At 33.5% G+C, this 20519-nt stretch overlaps 1 protein-coding gene across 4 annotated transcripts in view; it reads right to left on the bottom strand.

Moving 5' to 3' along the window:
* Positions 1–7858: 7858 nt before the first annotated feature.
* The window catches only part of Ect2 (epithelial cell transforming 2), a 79411-nt gene continuing 66750 nt past the window's right edge, over positions 7859–20519 (bottom strand). For 2 of the 4 annotated variants that reach the window (XM_058572279.1, XM_058572280.1), the window contains 4 exons: positions 13166–13273; positions 12073–12219; positions 10444–10711; positions 9007–9095 (listed from right to left, as the gene is read on the bottom strand). In XM_058572279.1, coding sequence (XP_058428262.1) covers positions 10445–10711; positions 12073–12219; positions 13166–13273 — 522 coding nt within the window. In that variant the 3' untranslated portion in view covers positions 9007–9095; position 10444. Of the gene's footprint in view, positions 9096–10443; positions 10712–12072; positions 12220–13165; positions 13274–20519 lie in introns of all 4 variants that reach the window. The other 2 variants (XM_046422971.2, XM_046422973.2) reach the window with 1 other exon arrangement.

The following is a 20519-nucleotide window of genomic DNA, read 5'->3' as shown; positions in this document are numbered from 1 at the left end:
AAGGGAATTCTACCATTTGCAACAATATAGATGAACCTGGAGGATATTATGCTAAGTGAATAAACATCAAAAGACAAACAATGAATGATCTCTCTTAAATGTGTAACACAAGAGTCGAACCCATAGAAGCTGAGGACAGAATAATGGTTTCCAAGTGGTGGATGATGGAAGAAGAGGGTAGAAGTTCAAATCACACAAACTTTCAGCTATAATGAATACGTTATGAGGATTTGCAGCATGGGTTGTGTTATGGTTTGGCTATGAGGTGTCTCGCAAAATCTCCTGTTACTGCAGGAATATTCTCAACTAAAATGATTACCTTGGAATCGTATAACGACTGGATTAGGAGCACTGTAACCTAATCAATTCATCCTAGTTTGAATGGACTAACTGGATGGTAATTTTAGGCAGGTGGGGTGTGGCTAAAGGAGGCAAGTCACTGGGGGCATGCCCTGGTAGGGTTCCTCTTCTCTGTGGCCCCTTCTCCCTTTTCTCTCTGATTTCTGGCCACCATCAGCAGAGCAGTGTTCCTCCACCACACCATCCTGCCTCACTCAGGCCCAGAGCAATGGAGTCAGCCAACCATGGACTGAACCTCTGTAACCATGAGCTAAAATAAACTTTTCCTCCTCTAAATTGTTCTTGTCAGGTATTTTGTTCAGAGACAAAAAGCTGACTAACATAAGTGGTGATGGGTGTACAAATTTGACTGTGGCAATCAGTACACAAAGTATACCTTACAGAGATTAGAGCTAAACAAAACAAAACAAAAACAAACAAAACAAACAAACAAAAAGAAAAAACACTGAAAGATAGAGTGATGATGATTCCCACCCCATCTCCATTCAAACTGTCTTATTTAGCCTTGCTGAAGATGGATCTTGGAGAATGGCACTGAATTGCCATAAACTTTAACCAGTGAATTCCATTGTAGTTGCTGTTCCAGATGTCACATCATTGCTTGAATAAATCAGCCAAATACCTATGATGCCTATTATGCAGCTATTAGCAAATGCTTCTTCTCCATCCTTATCCATAAAGCCCACCAGAATCAGTTTGCTTTCAGCTGGGAAAGCCAGCCACATATAATTTCACTGTTCAACTTCAGGGGTACCTCAACTCTCTGGGGCTAGGGATGCAGCTCAGTAGTAGCTAAGTGGAATGCCTGCTTAGCTTGTGTAAAGTCCTGGGTGGGTTCAATTCCCAGCACATCACACACACACACTCGCACAAGAAAACAACTCTCCATCTCTAGGTCCTAATCTAGTTTACGGGGATCTTGGCTGCTTTTCCCTTTCACAACATATCACACTGGTGCATTGCCTTAAGGACCTCATGCTTATAGGCCTAGTGAGTGAGAAATTGCAACTACTCCAGAATATTGGTAAGATATTTGTGTATCAGAGGGTGGGAAATAAATCCAACTAAAATTTAAGGGGCTTCCACCTCAATGAAATTTCTAGAGATCCCAAGGTGTGGATTCCCCTTCTAAGGTGAAGGATACAATGTTGGAACTGGCTCTTCCTATAACTGAGAAAGAGGCACAAGGCACAGCGAGCCCTCTCAAATTGTGAAATAATATTTTTCTCATTCTGGTGTGTTTGACCTATTTGTCAAGTAACCTGAAAAACTACTAGTATTTTTTTTTTTTAAGTGGGACACAGAAAAAAAGAAGGAAAAAAAAAAAAAAAGAGGCAATTCTATTACAGGTCTAGGCCACTGTAAAAGTTGCTATTCCACTTAGCCCACACAATCCAGCAGATTTGATGGTGCCTGAAGTTTCAGTAGCAGACAGGGATACTATTTAGAAACTTTAGCAGGTCTCCTACCAAACTGAAGTCTTGCCTTCGTCTGCAGGTAATGACTCTCTTTTACAAATAGCTCTTGCTATTGGGCCTTAATAAAACTGAACATTTGACCACGTGCCACCAAGTTACCATGCAATCTAAACTGCCTCTCTTGAACTAAGAGTTATCTGACTCTCAAAACTATAAAGTCAGGCATGAACAGCAACACTCCATCATCAAATATAAGTGGTATATATGTGATGAAGCCTGAGAAACCCTGAACTCATAGTAAGTTACATGGATGGCCCAGTATCCACGGTCCCCATTCCTGCCATACTTCTTTCTCCCAGTCTGCACCTATTACTTCATGGGGATTTCTCTATAGTCTGTTGAGAGAGGAAGAGAATTCTAGGACCTGGTTTACAGGTGATTCTCCATGTTGTGGACACTTTCTGAAAATGGATATCTGAGACACTACAGTCTCTCTCAGGGACATCCCTGAAGGACAATGGTGAAGGAAAATCTTCCCAGTGGTCAAAACCTTGGGCAGTTGACTTTCTTGGAAGAAGAAATAAATGGTCACCTTATGTAATTACATACCAATACATGGGTTATAACCAAAGGTCTGTATGGTCAGGGACTTGGAAGGACCATGATTAGAAAATTAATGACAAAAATTGGAAGAAGAGATATATAAAAATTCTCTGAATGAGCAAAAGATGCAAAAATATTTTTTCCTATGTGAATGATTACCAAAGAATAACAAACTTAAGCAGAGAACTTTAATAATCAAGTGGATAGTATCACCTATTCTATAAATAACTACTTTTCTTCTCAGTCATTTGTCAGCATCCAAAGGACTTATGAATAAAATTGCCACCCCCCCCCTTTTTTTTTCATACAGCACAAGCTCATCAACAGGGACTTCCATTCACCAAGGTTAACCTGTCCATGACTACTGGTTAGTGTCCAAGCTGCCAACAGAGTCTGAGTCCCTGATATGGCACTATTCTATGGGTTGATCAGACAGATTTGTACTGACAGGTTGATTACATTGGACAATTTCCATTAGACAGGGCAGCATTATGTCCTTTTTGGAACAGACAACCTAAATATTTGTCTTCCTTGTATTCAGTAGTTCTATCAAAGCTTCTATCTCATCCCCATGTCTCTCCACAGTCATTGTGTTCCACATAGCATTGTTTCTGATTAAGTAACTTCACAGTCAAAGGAGTGGAGCAATGGGCCCGTGCTCATAAAATTCACTGGTCTAACCATGTTCCCACCATTCTGAAGCTGAATAATAGAATGGCCTTTAAGGCTGTTAACAGCCAGGCACTGTGGCACATACCTATAATCCCAACAATTTAGAAGGCTGAGACAGGACAGTAAGTTTGGGGCCAACCTTGGCAACTTAGTGAGACCCTGTCTCAAAATAAATAAAATGAAAAGGGCTGGGAATATAGCTTAGTGGTAGAATGCCCCTGGGTTCAATCCCTGGTAGCAGAAAGGTGGCAATAACTACCAGGGCTGGGCAAGATTCTCCTACCTGGGCCATGTTTGCTCTGAATCACAGGTTCAGAGCAATATATATGCTATATATATTGCAATATATGGTACTATTTCTGCTATAACCAGAAATCACAGCTCTAGGAATCAAGAGGTAGAAATGGGAGTAGCATCACTCACCATTACTGCTAGTGATCCAATAGCAAAGTTTTGCTTTTTATTCCTATATCAGCTGGCCTAGAAGTCTTAGTTCTAGAGAGAGGAATATTTCCAACAGAAGATACAGCTGAAGATTTTCAACAGAATGTTTCCAACAGAAGATTCCACTGAACTGGAACTTAGGACTGCCACTGAGACACTGGGTGCCTGATGCCACTGAAACAACAGAGTGCTATGGTGTTGGCTTAGGGTGGTGGATCCTCATTACCAAAGGGAAATGGCATTATTACTCCACTACAGAAGCAAGGAAGAACATGTCTGGAATACAGGAGATTGGTTAGGGCATCTCTTCTTATTACTTCATTCTGTGATTAAAAAATCAATGGGAAATGACACCTATTCAGACAAGACTAAAAACGTTCCATACATTTCAAGGATGAAGGTTTGGGTCATCCCACCAGGTGAAGAACCATGACCAGCTGAGGTATTTAAAGAAAATAAAGGTCTACAAAATGGGTACTAGAAGAAGTTAGTTACAAATATCAGCTACAGTCACGTGGTCAATTACAAAACGATCATATTTGTCTTCAGTATTTGCTCATTTTGTATGAATACATGTATATAAGCACAGAGATATCTTGCAAACATGTTTTCTTTCATTTAATTCTTGTATTATGAGATGTTGCTACAGTTTAGATCTTGAATGTCCCCTAAAAGACCATGTATTTAATCCTCAAGGTAACACTATTTGGAGATGGCAGCACCTTAAGGAAGTGGTTTAGTGAGAGGTCCTTGGGTGATTAAGGGTGTGCCCTGGAAGGGTATTATGGAATGCACTCTTTCCTTTTTTTTTTGCTTCCTGGCCATGAGATGAGCAATTCGCTATAATGCACTCTCAACCACTGCCATCTAGCAACCCCACCAGAGGCCAAAAGCAATAGGTCTGCCTAATCTTGAACTGGAACCTTAAAAACAATAAGTCAAAAATAACTTTTCTCTTTATAAAAGTTATCTATCTCAGGTATTTCAGTATAATAACACAAAGCTAACAAAGATGTGTTATGAACTCAAGACATTTATAAACACACATTTTGACCAACTCAAGAAGCCTCTTTAGATCCTGTAATTTTCTTTTTTTTATTTGTTTTACTTAGTTACACATGACAGTACAGTGATCTTGACATGTCATACATTTGAATCAGATGGGATATAATTTCTCATTTTTCTGAGTATACAGGTTGCAGAATCACATTGGTCATGCAGTCACATATATACACACGGTAATAATAATGTCTGTTTCATTCTACTGTAATTTTCTACCTCCAACTTGGAAACTTTCTGGTGACACTCTTCCTATGTATTCTTACTATAATCCTATGATTTTGACATTACCAGTAGTGAATTCCAAAATTCACCAAGGAAAATTTAAAATCATAAGGCTGTAATGGGACTTCTAAATATTAAACAATGTTTAAGAGGAATTCCTAAAAAAGGATAAAATACCAATTGCTCAGTGACCAAGTTTTTCTGATTCACATCTAGGGATCAAAACAAACAGCAATCTAAAAATGGTCTCAAAATAACCAAAATAGTTTATTCAAACCCAAGACACCTGAAATATTTTATATGAATTATTCTGACTACCCAGAGCCATACCTTCACCGTCAATTCACATTTCTATTGCTCCTTACTGCTTCTTTCCTTGACTTCCTTAACAAGTTATTTTTTCCATGGGGTCAATCAACATCTATGCTGAAGAGCAACTGCAGGCTTAGCTAAATTAGTTGAAATATTGTCAGATCCTATTGGGGAGTCACCTTTAAATCTTGCTCTTATCATTTCAAAATATATTTGCATATATATATATATATATATATATATATATATAATTATACATAATGACTTTTCACCGCTGCAGAGTACTCCATCTATGGGTAGACACCATTTTATTCACCCAATAACCTATTAATGAACATCAGTTTCCAGTGTTTTGCTACCACCATAATGCAGCAATGAAGGCTTGCATAGGTCATTTTGTACTTTTGTCAGCATATTTTAGAGGAAAAAGTTGGTACATGTGGCATTACTAGGTCAAAGGACAACTGTATATATAAATTTTGATAGACCTAACTAAATTCCCCTCCATAGGGGGTTGTAGTCATTCTATATTAACACTAGAAATGTGTGAGAGTCCATTTTTACCCAGCAGAAATATTGTTAAACATTTAAATTCCAGATAATGATGCATTTAAACTGCTACGTTTGTATCATTTTAGTGAACTTTCTAAGTTTCATTATCCTATACTTTTAAAGGGTCACCTTTTGTTCGTGTGTGTAAACCATCTATTTGTATCTTATGGCAATTTTTCTATTGGAGTCTTTTGGAAATTCATTCTTAACCTCCATATATTCCACATACCCTCTAAATTCTTTGTTTTATGCATTATAATTTTTCTCCCAGTATGTGACCATTATTTCTCCCAGTATGTTTTTTTAAAAATGTGTTGACTTTATGCTTGCCTTTAAGTTGCAAGTTTTCATCCATTTTAGAAAACATTGAGGTAGTATCTCTTCAAATACTGCTTTCTGCTCCCTCCCATGATTTCAATTTCTGTCTCCTGATATTTTCTTAGAGAACATTGAATAACACATTCCATTTTTCACCTCTTAAACACTTTTCAATGTTGCCTGTGAGACCTTCTGTTAATTTTCTCAAATTTATCTATTAGATCACTAGTTTCTCCTCAGTTGTGCCTCTATTTTTATATCTAGAAGGTGATTCTATTTCTTTATCAAATCAAGCTTTCAAAAAAAAAAATCATCCTGGCCTATGAGTTCTTTCTAATACACATATGCAAGTGTCTTTTTGATTGATTCACTATTTCAGTTCTTGGAGTACAGATTCTATTTGCTTCATCTGTTTCCTCTCCTTATATTTCTCCATTTCTCTTTTGCTTTTAAATGAGTTATCTTAAGCCAGATTTTCCCTATCTTTTTTTTTAAAAAGACTGTCTCATGCTCTAAGCCATTTCTGATGGTTGGGTCACATTTTTATTAAAGGTTTAGAATATAGGTTATTAATGCATAAACATACCATAGTCTTCTACAACTCCAAGGCTGCATTCTCCATAACATTTTATGGTCCCAAAGTACCATCTCCTATGTCTGCAACAAAATGAGTTAGGGATCAACTTTCTAGCACTTTAAAGCCCACATCTTCAATTCCTTCTGCTAATTTTTTGGTATCAGTCTGCACTTATCATCTGGTTTCAATTTCTAAATCTCTCATACCTGAGGAGGAAGTCGGCATTGTTTCTTTCTTTTTATTTTTTTGAGTACCAGAGATTGAACCCAGGGCTTCACACATGCTAGGCAAGTGTTCTATTACACAGCTATTTTGAGACAGAGTCTCCCTATATGCCCAGGGTAGCCTTGAACTTGTGATTTTCCTGCCTCCACCTCCCAAAGAGGTGGGATTACAGGCATGTGCCACCATACCTGGTTCTGTATTGTTCTTTTAACCTTAGTAATTGCCTCAGTCTGGCTGGGCACAAATCACGAGCCACTCAAGAGGAACAAACTATTTCTGAACTCCACCAGCACACTCCACACATGTTCCCCAGGAACTCTCCCGAACGCCATGCGGCTCCTCCAGGAACTCCTCCGGCACTTCCCCAACCAATTCGAACTCTTCAGGAATCCCCGCGAGAGCTCAACCAGAACTCAATGGGAACTCCGTGAGAACTCAAAAGTCATTACCTTTATGGCTCACTGGCATCACCTCTCAACCACTACTTCTGGCAAAAATGCCATGCGTCATCCCGACTTGGCTGTGGCCCTCAACAGGTAATATACATATAATATACATTATATATAATATGCATATTATATATCATATATTATATATTTTTTTATTATATTTCATAAAGAAATGCTTGCTGTTTCAGTCGAGTAGTTAGGTAATGAAAGCCAGAAGCTTTCATTTTAAAATTACCTGCTCTGTCTTACTAGGGCACAGACAATACTTTTTCAACTTCATGCCTTATCTCTTGACATTTCTTCTCTCTGGGAACACACTCACACCACACCACATTGAGGGAAAAATCACACCTCTACCTCTAACAAAATTGGTAAAGATTATGTTTTCTGCCAGAAAAAAAAAATGCATATATACAAATCAACAAAAAAAAATTACATAAAATATAGAATTCACTACTCTCAATCCATAATGTTGATTTCATATTAAAAACTTCCATCCTACAGATAACACAATATACAAAAATGTTCAATATATTAATGGAAGGAATAAGCCAAAACCAAAACAGAGCAGAGCATGATGAGACATTCATACCTAGTATATGAAAATTTGATGGAAGGAATTAAGACATGAGACATAAAATGCATTAGGTTTTAAGTTATTTATTTACAAAGTTCTACTTATATAACTACTTTTAAAATACAGCCCAAAAAAGGTCATTTATTAATCTCTGAAGTGACACATACATGGCATAGAAAAAAATCTATATGGTCAATTAAACTATTAAAGTAGATAATTAAAAACTGTTAAGTAACTATGAAATCTTTTCAGTAATCCTTAAACAGGTAGGGATGATTAAAAAAAATACTACTGTGAATGATAACATGACTTTGAAAAACATTTTACAAAAGTAAATTTCCAATTTTACATTTAATTATAAGATCACAATAAGTTGACCATACATATATCTATGTATTCCACAAGAGATTAATAAAACTGATGGCAACTTTAGAATTATTGCATCAAGAGCATAAACAATCTTTACAATGGTTTTCTCCTTTGAAATTAAAGTCAATACAGTATCAAACTAAATCAATATTTGCTAATGGCTAAAAATTACCAAAAATATATTGTCTCTGAAACAGCTACAAGTATATCCAATATATTGCTTTTGCAAAATATACAAAGTTTTTAAATCTTTCTGTCCTTATCTCAATTTGCAAGCACATTTTGAAACACTCTTCTTTAAATGTTATACTTATTAATAAATGCAAATCATGCTAGATCTTGAAAATGTTTAAGAAAATATACTGTAAAAAACAGCAGTTAAATACATTAAATGGTGCATGTGAAACAAAGCTGCACTATTTAATCAGAAATATATGCAGATTTTTATTCATTAAGTATTGTACTATCATTTAATCTCCACACAAATTGAGATACATAAATATGTACTTCCATAAACTCATTCACAGATACTATACAAACACATTCACAAGTAACACCTACAATAAAATTTAATTACTGTTTCAGGGTTACAAAGCTAGTGATAACATGAATAACTTAACTTATTGGTGTTCGGATAAGAAATATAAGCAAAGAGATAATTTTTTACATGAATTAACTTTAAACAGAAGAGGTAAACTTTAGTCTTTTGAGAAGAAAATCAAATGGCATAGTTTAGTGTTAGCTTTCTTCTTTTCAGCTTTTACCAAGGGCTAAATACAAGTACCATAAGTCAGTCTCTTATTTGAATATGAATTTACATATTTCTTAAGTTTTTTTTTTAAGTTTCATATCAAATGAGTTGTAGATCTACTTAGAGTATGACTTCTTCTTTCAAAGAAGGAAGGAAGGCTGACAAGAGAGGGAGATGGGATACCCTGTAAGATAAAACAAATACTTTAAATTTTTGTTTAAAAAATTCGGCATGATTATCATGCCTGTCATTTTTACATTATATAAATTATTTAAAGAGTTAGTTAAATGACATTTGACAATTCTAAGCCCTTTAAATAAAAGAACTTAAAAATTAAGATAGTGAACCTCTTTTAGCATTCTGAAACTAAATGAATATTAACTCAACTAGAATGGACATTGGCTTACTGCTAGTAGTGACAATCAAATTTTCTTCTGTGAGATATTAATGACTCAGTGTTACAGATTATGAAAGAAAAAGTTATAAACTTATCAAGTTTAGTGGTTTCTTCTTAATTCATAAAGCAAAACTGGGAAGGGCGAAATCACCTCATGGGAAATAATTTTCTAAAATTAAAAGTCATATAATCCTATCTGTTATTATATGTGAAATTCGTGTGTGTGTGTGTGTGTGTGTTTAATTTTGCTCCATATGAAAACTGAGCAAAATAGTAGTGCTTCTGGATAACAGTGATTATAAGTTGCTAACTATCTAAATTCTGTTTCAGAGGCCAAAGTTAAATATTATCAGAATTTTTAATTATAATAAAGAAATATGCATATAAACAAGAATATAAAAACCCAAGAGTGGGTGTAAATCAGATTAGAGTCACAGAAGGTGGCACATGCCTGTAATCCCAGAAATTTGGAAGGCTAACACAGGAAGATCACAAATTTGAGTCCAGCCTGAGTAAATTAGTGAGACCTTGTCTCAAAATAAAAAACAAATGGGCTTGGGGTTTAGCTTAGTGGTTGAATGTTCCTGGGTTTGATCCCCAGTACATACGTACATAAGTACGTGTGTATGTATGTATGTATGTACACAAACAGTTTCATTTAACATATAAATAGCTAACTAAACTTATAGTCAACAAGGTAGTTATAAATTCTTAGCAAAGTAGTAAAAAAAAATTTTTTTTTCAAAGAACTAAGTTAGTTTTTTCTGATGAAACTTTTATGATGACATATTAAAAATATGAATTTTATATAAATGCCAAATATTTAAGATTAAGAATCAGATTTAGAGTAGAAATCTACATTTTATAACATTTTCTTAAAAGAATATTGTCCTAAATAAAATTTCCAGTGGATCTTAAATATTCTGTACAGAACAGTAAATTACTTTGTAAAACTGTTTTAATTTAGCAATATGCAAAGAAACACTATTAAACCTATACTATTTTTAAACAAAGCAGTAATAAAGTTGTGAATTCAAAAGTCCCAACCCACCCAATAAGTAATTCAGTGGAGAAAGAACACACTCTCTCTTTTTTTTTTTTCAGAATATAAATTTCAAATAGCTAATAAGCTCACATTAAACTTCACGAGGCTTGTTTCCATTATTGCTTGGCATATCTCCTAATTCTTCACAAATGTCAAAGATGACTTGGATAGGACTTTTTTTGAATTTTGAAAAATCAATATTTCCTTCTAGTATCTTTGAAAAACTAGCTCGGGAGGCAGAATGATGTATAGATCGAAACCAGGAGAACTGAGAGCGCCCACCAGTAGAGTTTGAGCGCTGAACATAAATATGCTTAGTAAATCCAATTATATTGCTTGTGGAAACAGAATGGTTTATCTGTTAGAACAGAAACAAGCAATTGAGAAGAGGACATGAAACTCTTAAAAATATCTTAATTTACTTAGGTATATATTGTCTATATAAAAGTATTATAACTATAAATAATTTCCTAAAGGCTTTCTATAAAATCCACTTGCCTTCTTTGAAAGACAATAGTTAATAAAAGTTATATAAATGCAGAAAATAAACAAAAGATAATACTTTGACCTTGAGAAAGCTTAAAATTTAATAAATGAATGTGTATCTGCATTATCAATTTAAATTAGCCAAATTACTTTGCATATATTTATATATTCAACTAAGTACAACTTGTCTCCTGCTGGTTAAGGTTAACCTTGAAGGAAAATCTGCATAAATATAAATTCAGCTGTAACTCTTTGTTGTGTTAACTAAAGACCTAAATAACTAGCTTTAAAAAATTTACTGAATATTATGTTCCTTGCCTATATGAATTTTATATAATATAAAAGGTAATACACTTCTTAATCACTAGAGCACCCACAATGTGCAGGTACTATTCTAAGCACTTAGTATATATTAACTCGTTTAATCCTTACAACCACTTTACATTCATTTTATGACAGTAAAACAGAGAGATCTTTAATAACTTGCCAAAAATCGTATGGCTAAAAAATATCAGAGCAAAGTTGAACACTTGGGTTCATGCTCTTAATCACCAACCAAATTGTGTCTCAACATATAATCATATCATATATATAAGTTGTGACTTTATACATTGATATGTATAATTTGATTCTTATAATAACACTATGGGAGATAAGTACTGCTGACCTCTTTCCTCTCATCTATAAAAAGGCAGACAAAGAGAGAATAAGAAACTTTCTGAAGGACACATGGCTGAGAAGTGACAGTCATTTGCTTTTCTTTAACCTTAGATACTTAAGTTAATAATAACTGTACAAAGAAAGAACAGATATATTTGTACACTAAATTATATGTGTTAAAAATGCCCTTATTGAATAAATCTGACACTTATGAATTTGGATTGTTCAGGGAATTATTTAAACATATACATACAAACTTAGAACCGGTATCATCCTCTAAAGTTCAGTTTCAGAGATTATTTTCTACTCATCAAAGAAACAGTAAAGGGAATAATACTCAGTCTCTGTAATTAGAACCATAGTATTTACATTAGTAAAATGACAATCCAGATTGAAACCTGCTTCTTTTTTTTATGAATTTAGAATAAATTTTAAAATAAATTTCAATCCCAGTTAAATTTCATATTGAATAAACTACACATTAAGTATGTGTCCAGTTTATTAAAATGCTAAAGAATTCTAAACCAACTCCATGAGTGAAGTCATTTAGCCTATTAAATCAGAAACACTTACTGCTAATGATGATGTGCTAGGCAGACGACTCACTCCATGTTTATCACTGCTGGGAGGACTTCTTCCCTCCACTGAGCTATGGGATGGCATAAGAGCCATTCGTAGAGCTCTCTTTGGAGTTTTTGAAAAAGAAAATGCTCTCGTAACCTAAAATTAAAAAGTTACAATTAGTTAAGCCTATACAAATTTAATGTATCTGAACAGAATGGGCATAAAGAAAGCCAAGTATACAATTTTCTACAAGTATTATGTGACAAAATTCTATAGGGAATAAAGCAGTGAGAAAATGTAGGTGTAGATATTCTATCTTACATTTAGAAAACACTGAAATCCTATGAAAAAAAAGAGGGTGGGAGGTAAAAAGCAGTCTGGGAGTTAAGACACCTGGGATATGTCAGATTCTGTCAAAGCCTTGTGAAATCTTTCATGTAAAACCATTTGAACCTCAATTTCTTTGTTGGAATAATGATAGTTTCTTTTAATCATCATTTAACATGTAGAGACACAAAGATGGCACAAAGCCTATCCTTTACAGGGAAAGAAAACAAAACAATATTAAACTTACAAATATACGAGTAAGCTATCTGGTTGCAAATTACCCTGGGAACCTTAAAATTCTAGTTCCACTTTTAAAAAGCCTTACTATCAATTACTCTGATAAGTCTTCAATAACTCTGATAGTTAGGAAGTCATCTTCATCATGAGAAGATTAAACACACTTCTAGAGTCACGACTAGATCCTATGTCCTCAGACTCGAGTCATTAGCCCTTTGCTGAAAAAACATCTGATGCAATATTTAAGATGAATGAACACATATCTAGATCTAAAACACCAAGAGCACAATGCCACTGCAGCATAATTCATAGACATACTACTGTAACAAGAATGGAAGGGACACCAAATTATTATAATTGCTCTGACAAAGAAGCTACGGAACCAAAACTATTATCTCAATTCTGTGGGTAATTTCTTAGAACCAAAGAATGGCTTTGTTGTATAGACTATCTTTATATCAGTATTTATGATAATATTAGTTCAATATAACCTAAAAAATATTTTAGAGATATGTCAAATAATTTCACTGAAACTCACCTTTTTTGAAGTCTTTTTTATTGCTCTAGATGCTCTACTCAATGTACTATCCATATCTTTTGTATTCATTTCAAAGGACTCAGGATCAGCAGTGTAAATAAGATTCTCCTGTTGAAAAATAATTATTACTTTAAAATAAAGAAAAAAACTGCTTCTAAAATCAAACATTTAAACACAAATACACATATGCGGATATTTATAAATTGAGTCACCCAAGATTTGTAATGTGCTTGAAATAATTTTTCCTTTGAAACACACTAATTTAAGGATACTTGCATAAAATAAGTATTCAGTAAATGAATAATTCACTGCAAAGACCACAATCAAAGCAATGAGAAAGAGATATCAATATAGAATCATACTAACAACCCTAAACTAACAACTTTAGAAAGTTTGCATTCTTAGTGTTTATGTATGAACTCCACTACAAAACCAATAAAACCTTAATAAATTTTCAAATCAAGATTTCATCTTTCTTCTACTTTTCTCTTTCTTCTTCAGTCTGCATATGGAATGAGAGGTTCTAAGCTTGTGATCAAGAACTCCTAGGGTCACAAGAGCAGAAATCAGGGAAATTGTGTGGAAAATTTTGAATGATCACGTGCAGGTGCATTTTTCTGAGGAGCGAATTCATAGTTTGTATCACATTACCAAAGGAATCAAAGACCTCATATAAGCCAAGAGTCACTGATCAAAATTTACAAGTGAGATAACTAATCTGTAAGTCATTCAAAATCTTACTTGTTCAAACTGTTTTGGCTTTCAGAGAAAACAAATTAAACAAGATAGTTTTTGTATATTCCTACAAATAATTTTCACTTAAAATGTATAAATCTAGACTATATGAATAGGCAAATTGCTTCACTACTCTAACACTGTAAGACTATGTCTTCAAGCACATTCATTCTGTGGCTACAGAGAATTTTATAGAAAATTGTAGGGAAAATGTTTTTCTGAAAAATTTCACGAGTTCAATGTAGAAAATGTTGTATCAAATTTATAGTATTCATAAGGCTAAAACAAGATAATTCACAGAAACATTTTGAAATGAAATATTAAGCCTTTTAATATACACCAAGTGTTAAATACTATACTCCATAATTATAATTGCCCACTCTGGCTTTCCACCACTGACAGTCACATAGATGGCCTTAACTTTGATAAAGCTTCTCTAATTTCTTCATTAGAACAACCAAACCTGCTCTTCCTGCTCAAGACCCTCTTTTTCCCACTTGATCTGATTATTAAATGATTCTTGGGGTTATCTAATCCCAATTAAGTAACAGTACTTAAAATTACCAGTATCTTTTAAAAAGTAATATTACTAATTAATTACTAAATAATGTTACTAAGACACAAATTTAAAATAGAATAATATATATCACTCAACTCTACTAATCAATTACTATTTACCGTTTAGTATTATTTCTCATAGATATTTTCCTACTTTCATAAAAATGTTTTATAACAAATTGGAATCATTTTATTTAGTTTTGTATCTTATGTCTTTCAATTAGTTGTGTGCTGCATTTTCAAGTCATTAAATACTCATAAGAATTATTTTTAACAAACAGAGCTGACAAGTCTCTTCTGATTATACCATTTTTTTAAGCTAGAAAATTAGAAGTAGAAAAGCAGAAAAATAAACATTTTTAAATTCTTGATGTATAAATTGCTTTCCAAAACAGATATACTGTTACAATATCCCCACTGGCAGATTAGGAAAGGGTCTATTTTACCTCATAAGCCCTGAGTAACTTCCTTTAAAAAAAAAAAAAGGCAACGTGCTTTGCAAAACAGTTTGATAGCCAGGCATAATGGTGCACACCTCTAATCCCTGCAATTTAGGTTGAAGCAGAAGGACTGCAAATATATATATTTCCTGGACTACTTGGCAAGACTCTGCCCCAAAATAGATCAGTGGCAGAGCACCCCTGTGTGTGTGTGTGTGTGTGTGTACACTAGGGATTAAACCCAGTAAACACACACACACAATCAACAGATTGCTTTCTTAAACTATGTTGCTTTATGTTACTAGCTAGCGAGGTATATTTTCTAACTTTTAAAACTGTGTTTATAAATTGTCTATTTATACACTTTGACCATTTTTCTAATGAAATACCAGTGCTTTGGTATTTAATTATGAAATAAGCTTTTAAGAAAGGAAATAATTGGCCAGCTTTGTCACTATTTCCCCCAATATTTATTTTGTCTGATTTTCTATTCCTAATTACTTAATTTTTTATATTTTAATTGTTCATTATTCACTGTTTTAAAAGATTTAATTTTGACAACATCATGTTTGATGCCATAGTTAGTTTATATAATTGTTACATTCCTGATTGTTTTATTTTTTATTTTTTTAAATGATAGCTTCCATCAGCTTTCTTTTTTTTTTTTTTTTAAGAGAGAGAATTTTTTAATATTTATTTCTTAGTTTTCAGCGGACACAACATCTTTGTTTGTATGTGGTGCTGAGGATCGAACCTGGGCTGCATGCATGCCAGGTGAGCACGCTACCGCTTGAGCCACATCCCCAGCCCCTCCTGATTGTTTTAACATAAGGAACAATATAGATGTTATTTCTAGTCTTATATAGCTTCTATGCTGAACAAGCATTTCCTTACTTACCTACATTTTCTTATGTTTTTGAAACGGTTTGGGCTTTTTGCATTTAACTCTTGTATTTATCTACAACTAATGTGTATAAGTGTTGTCAGCGTTAAAAACTTTAGTTAAGGTTCTACATTTATAATACAATAAATGTCTTATATTTCAATAAATGTCTTATATTCCTTCTCTTATTTCATCTACAAATTTCTGAAACTGAGCAGTAATGCTGATTAGTTTAACTTTAAAAAGTATAATTTAATGTCTCACAAAGAAATTACTGTTTTCTAAATTTTCTTAGGTATCATTGCTTTTTCTTTAAAAACCACCTTTGGAATTATTCTGTAAAATTCTAAAATGTCCCTGTAGGATTTTATGGACATGGCAATAAATTTGTAAATTAATTAAAGACAACTTGACATCTTTGTAGTAGTCAGTATTGCCATTCAGGAATATCAGAGTTGTCTCAGTATATATTATAGTTTTCTTAAAATAGTTATCATGTGTTTCTTATGAGACCATTTGTAGTTATTTCATGCCAAATTTTATTGGAAGACAGATCTTTATTTTCTAAACTTTCTAAATGGTGACTACTAGCACAAAGGAAAACCACTGATAAGTATATATTTACATATTCCTTGGCTACTTTATTAAATTATGTTTAAAATCCTAATAGTTTTCAAGGTTTTAATCATCTTCACAATAATTTGTAAAATAACTGAATAGGGAGACCTGAACAGGAAGCTAAGGCAGACGGTTCCCAATCCTAGGCAAGCCTAAGCAACTTAAGAGAGAACCTGTCTCAAAATAAAAATAAAAAAGGATGGATATGTAACTAAGTGGTTGAGTGTCCTTAGATTCAATCCCAGTACCAGAAAAACAAAATTTAAAAAAAATATATATATTTCCTACAGGTCATAATAAAGGGATCATGTTTCCTTTATTGCTGTACATATGGCACCATAAAGTAATCAGAGTTGTAAGGTCATGTGCTGCTTTATCAATAAGCATACATTCTGAGAAATGAATCTTTAGGGAATTCCATCATACAAACATCAGTGTGCAGGAAACAATGTAAGATGGCTGCAGTGTCACCATAAGACTATATATCTTTTATTTATCTATTTTTTTTATTTATTTTTTGAGATGGGATCTTGCTACATTGCTAACTTGCAGACTCAAAAGATCATGTCTTAGCATCATGGAGCCACACCTGGCCCTAGATTCTTTATTTGCTGTTGTTGCAGTGCTGGGATGTAACCTAGAGCCTCAAGAATACTAGGCAAGTACCCTACCATGGAGCCACATACCAGCCCCATTAGAAATCTTTTATGTTCATAAATATAGAAGCACACTCAGAAAAAAAGAATGTTTTCACATTTAAATACATTTTCCATCATCATTTTATTTTTAAACTACAAAGTAATTTGCCAATGCTTATTTTAATTATGACATTTTAAAAATTGAAAGCTAAAAAATCCAATGGAATTGGTTGGGGGGGAAATTAGAAACAATATGGGAACTCATTTATTAAAAATGATTGGTTAAAAAATATATATCAAAGATCCAGGACACACTTAGGCCCTAGGCTCAATCCTTAGTACAAAAAAAAAAAAAAAAGAGAGAGAGAAAAACTGCCAAAGAAACAGAAAATAAGGTGGGCACAGTGGTACATGTCTATAGTACCAGCAGCTCCAGAGGCTGAGGCAGGAGGATTGCCAAGTTCAAGGCCAGACTCAAACTTAGCAAGGCCCTAAGCAACATAATGAGACCCTGTCTCAAAAATAAATAAATAAAAATAAAAAAGGTCTGCTAGGGAAGTAGGTTCAGTGGTAAAGTACTCCCCTGTTCAATCCCAAGTACTGAGAAAGAGAGAGAGAGAAACTTACAAATAGCCAAAATATCCTATTTATGATATTATTCTACGGAAAACTGCCTGACAATTAATATAATTAATGCTCAAAAGAGGCTTTATGTTCATGCTTGATACTTCTGGAAAGAGAGACTATCAAAAGGTATGTCTGTGAAAAGAAAGACTAGAGGGACAGGGGTTATGTGACATTTTATTGCAGTTTACCTTTATTTATTTGACTTTTCTCTTATGTGCAAATACTATTTTAAAATATAGAGTAAACTCAGCATGAACATAAAGCCAAATCTAGCATATTAAATTAACTCCTCAAATAAAATATTTAGATGCAAAATGTATCAATGTATATGTAATGAAACCAACTCCAATATGCTCAGTATTTGGTATAACACTCTTTACAATTGAAGGTCTCTGAAATTTAAAATTCTAGAAGTTGCTTCTAAAGAAAAAAATTATTACCAAGTTTATTCTCAGTTTTTTTCTATTATTTTTACTAAGCATAGATTAATCACCTCTAAACCAAATAGGGAACAAATGGCTTCACGTTTTCTTTAAATGAACAAATAAACTGTTACTGATTTAATATAGAGAGCTCTGGGTCTAGAATGACTGAAAGGGTTAACATCTAGATAGTTCACTAGTGGCTGAAATGACAATATGGCCCTTTCAAAAATGTAAAGATGAAGTATTTCCTTTCTTTCTCTTTGCGTGCATACACACAACAAAGGTAAGTCAGGCAAGAGTTCAATGCGGGAAACTTATCAGCAGTCTTGAGCTTCTTTCTGTTACTTTCTTTCTCATTAATAATTCCCATTCTCTCTTCTAAAAGTCCTTTCTATATTTTAATCTCTTCCTCTAAATTTCTAAAATAAAAATAAAATTTATAGTATAGCCAAAACTCATTTTTTTATAACACACTAAATAGAATTCTGAAAACAATTTGATTTATTAAAAGTATGTTTAGCATTAATGAAATTTTGGAAAGGCAGGATTTTTTCAGTCAGCTCCAAATTCACATTTACCTAAGACTAGTTCTAAAGAAAGACTAGCTGAGTTTAAGATTAGAAAGAAGAACTTAATCTCTCCCATTGAAATACATAATATCTTTCAAGAGAAATGGAGCCTCTGCTACAGATCTTATACTATTCGTGGGTGTTAAATTACAGAAAATTTTCTAACATTTCTAAGGTAATGATCCAACTTAGAAGTGAGTTATCAGATTCTTTTCCTCTCCCTGCTTTCTTTAAGCTCTCCTTTCCCATTAGTCTTCAAATTTCAAATGCTTAAGAAACAAAAACCAAAAACTACTCTCTTTTATCCCCTTCTTTACTTAACCGGTACCTCAGGGTTTCCTCAAACTCTATAATCATGTTTATAGCTTATAGTTTTGATTTGGTCTAATTAAGGTAATAGTAATAATAGATATATAGTAGCCATTTACTATAAATTGAGCATCCCAAATCCAAAAATATAAAATGCTTTACCCCACATCCTCGCCAGTACTTACTGTGTTTGTATTCATAATAGCTGCCATTTTGACTGCAGGTAAAATCTTAAGAGTAGTTTTGATTTGCATTTCTCTAATTGCTAGCAAAGATGAACACTTTTTCATATATTTGTTGACTGACTGTATATCATCTTCTGAGAAGTGTCTGTTCAGGTCTTTGGCCCATTTATTGATTGGGTTATTTGTTTTTTGGGTGCTTAGCTTCTTGAGTTCTTTATATACCCAGAGATTAGTGCTCTATCTGATGTGTGAAGGGTAAAAATTTGCTCCCAAGATGTAGACTCTCTATGCATCCTACAGATTGTTTCTTTTGCTGAGAAGAAACTTTTTAGTTTGATTCCATTCCATTTATGGATTCTTAATTTTAATTCTTGTGCTATAGGAGCTTATTAAGGAAGTTGAGGCCTTGCAGCCAATATGGAAAGCAGTATGGAGATTCCTTGAAAAATTGGGAATGGAACCACCACTTGACCCAGCCGTCCCTCTCCTTGGTCTATACACAAATGACTTAAAAACAGCATACTACAGGGACACAGCCACATCAATGTATATAGTAGCACAATTCTGGAACCCACCTAGATGCCCTTCAGATGAATGGATTTAAAAAAAAAAAAATGTGGTACTTATACACAATGGAATATTACTCAGCAATAAAAGAGAATAAAATAATGGCATTTGCAGGTAAATGGATGGAGTTGGAGGAAATAATGTTAAGTGAAATTAGCCAATCCCAGAAAACCAAATGCTGAATGTTTTTTCTGATATAAGGAGGCTGATTCATAGTGGGGTAGAGAGGGGGAGTATGGAAGGAATAGACGAACTCTAGATAGGGCAGAGAGGTAGGAGGGGAAGAGAGGAGGCATGGGGTTAGAAATGATGGTGGAATGTGATGGTCATCATTATCCAAAGTACATGTATGAAGACATGAATTGCTGTGAATATACATTGTATACAACCAGAGATATGAAAAATTGTGTTCTATATGTGTAATATGAATTGTAATGCATTTCACTGTCATATATAAATTTTTAAAAAATTAATAAAAATAAAATGCTCCAAGATTCAAGATTTTTTTGAACACTGATATAACACTATAATTGGAAAATTTCACACCTACTCTCATGTGACAGGTCACAGTTAAAATGTAGGTGCACTAAAAGTATTGTATGAAGTTACCTTTACACTGTGTATACAGTACATATGAAAAATAAATGAATTTCATGTCACATCCCCAACATATCTCATATGTGTGTGCAATATTAAAAAAAATCTAAAAAATTACAAAATCTGAAATACTTGTGGTCCCAAGCATTTCAAACCCAAGGAAGTTACTTGTAGACTAATCAAATTGGAAAGAGGGTAACATT

Source organism: Marmota monax, unplaced genomic scaffold (assembly GCF_021218885.2).
Source record: "Marmota monax isolate L192 unplaced genomic scaffold, Marmota_monax_Labrador192_F-V1.1 WCK01_AAM20220418_F8-fsc00110, whole genome shotgun sequence".
Lineage (NCBI taxonomy): Eukaryota > Metazoa > Chordata > Mammalia > Rodentia > Sciuridae > Marmota > Marmota monax.
The sequence above is the reverse complement of the archived record's forward strand: the minus strand, read 5'-3'. Positions and strand labels throughout refer to the sequence as shown.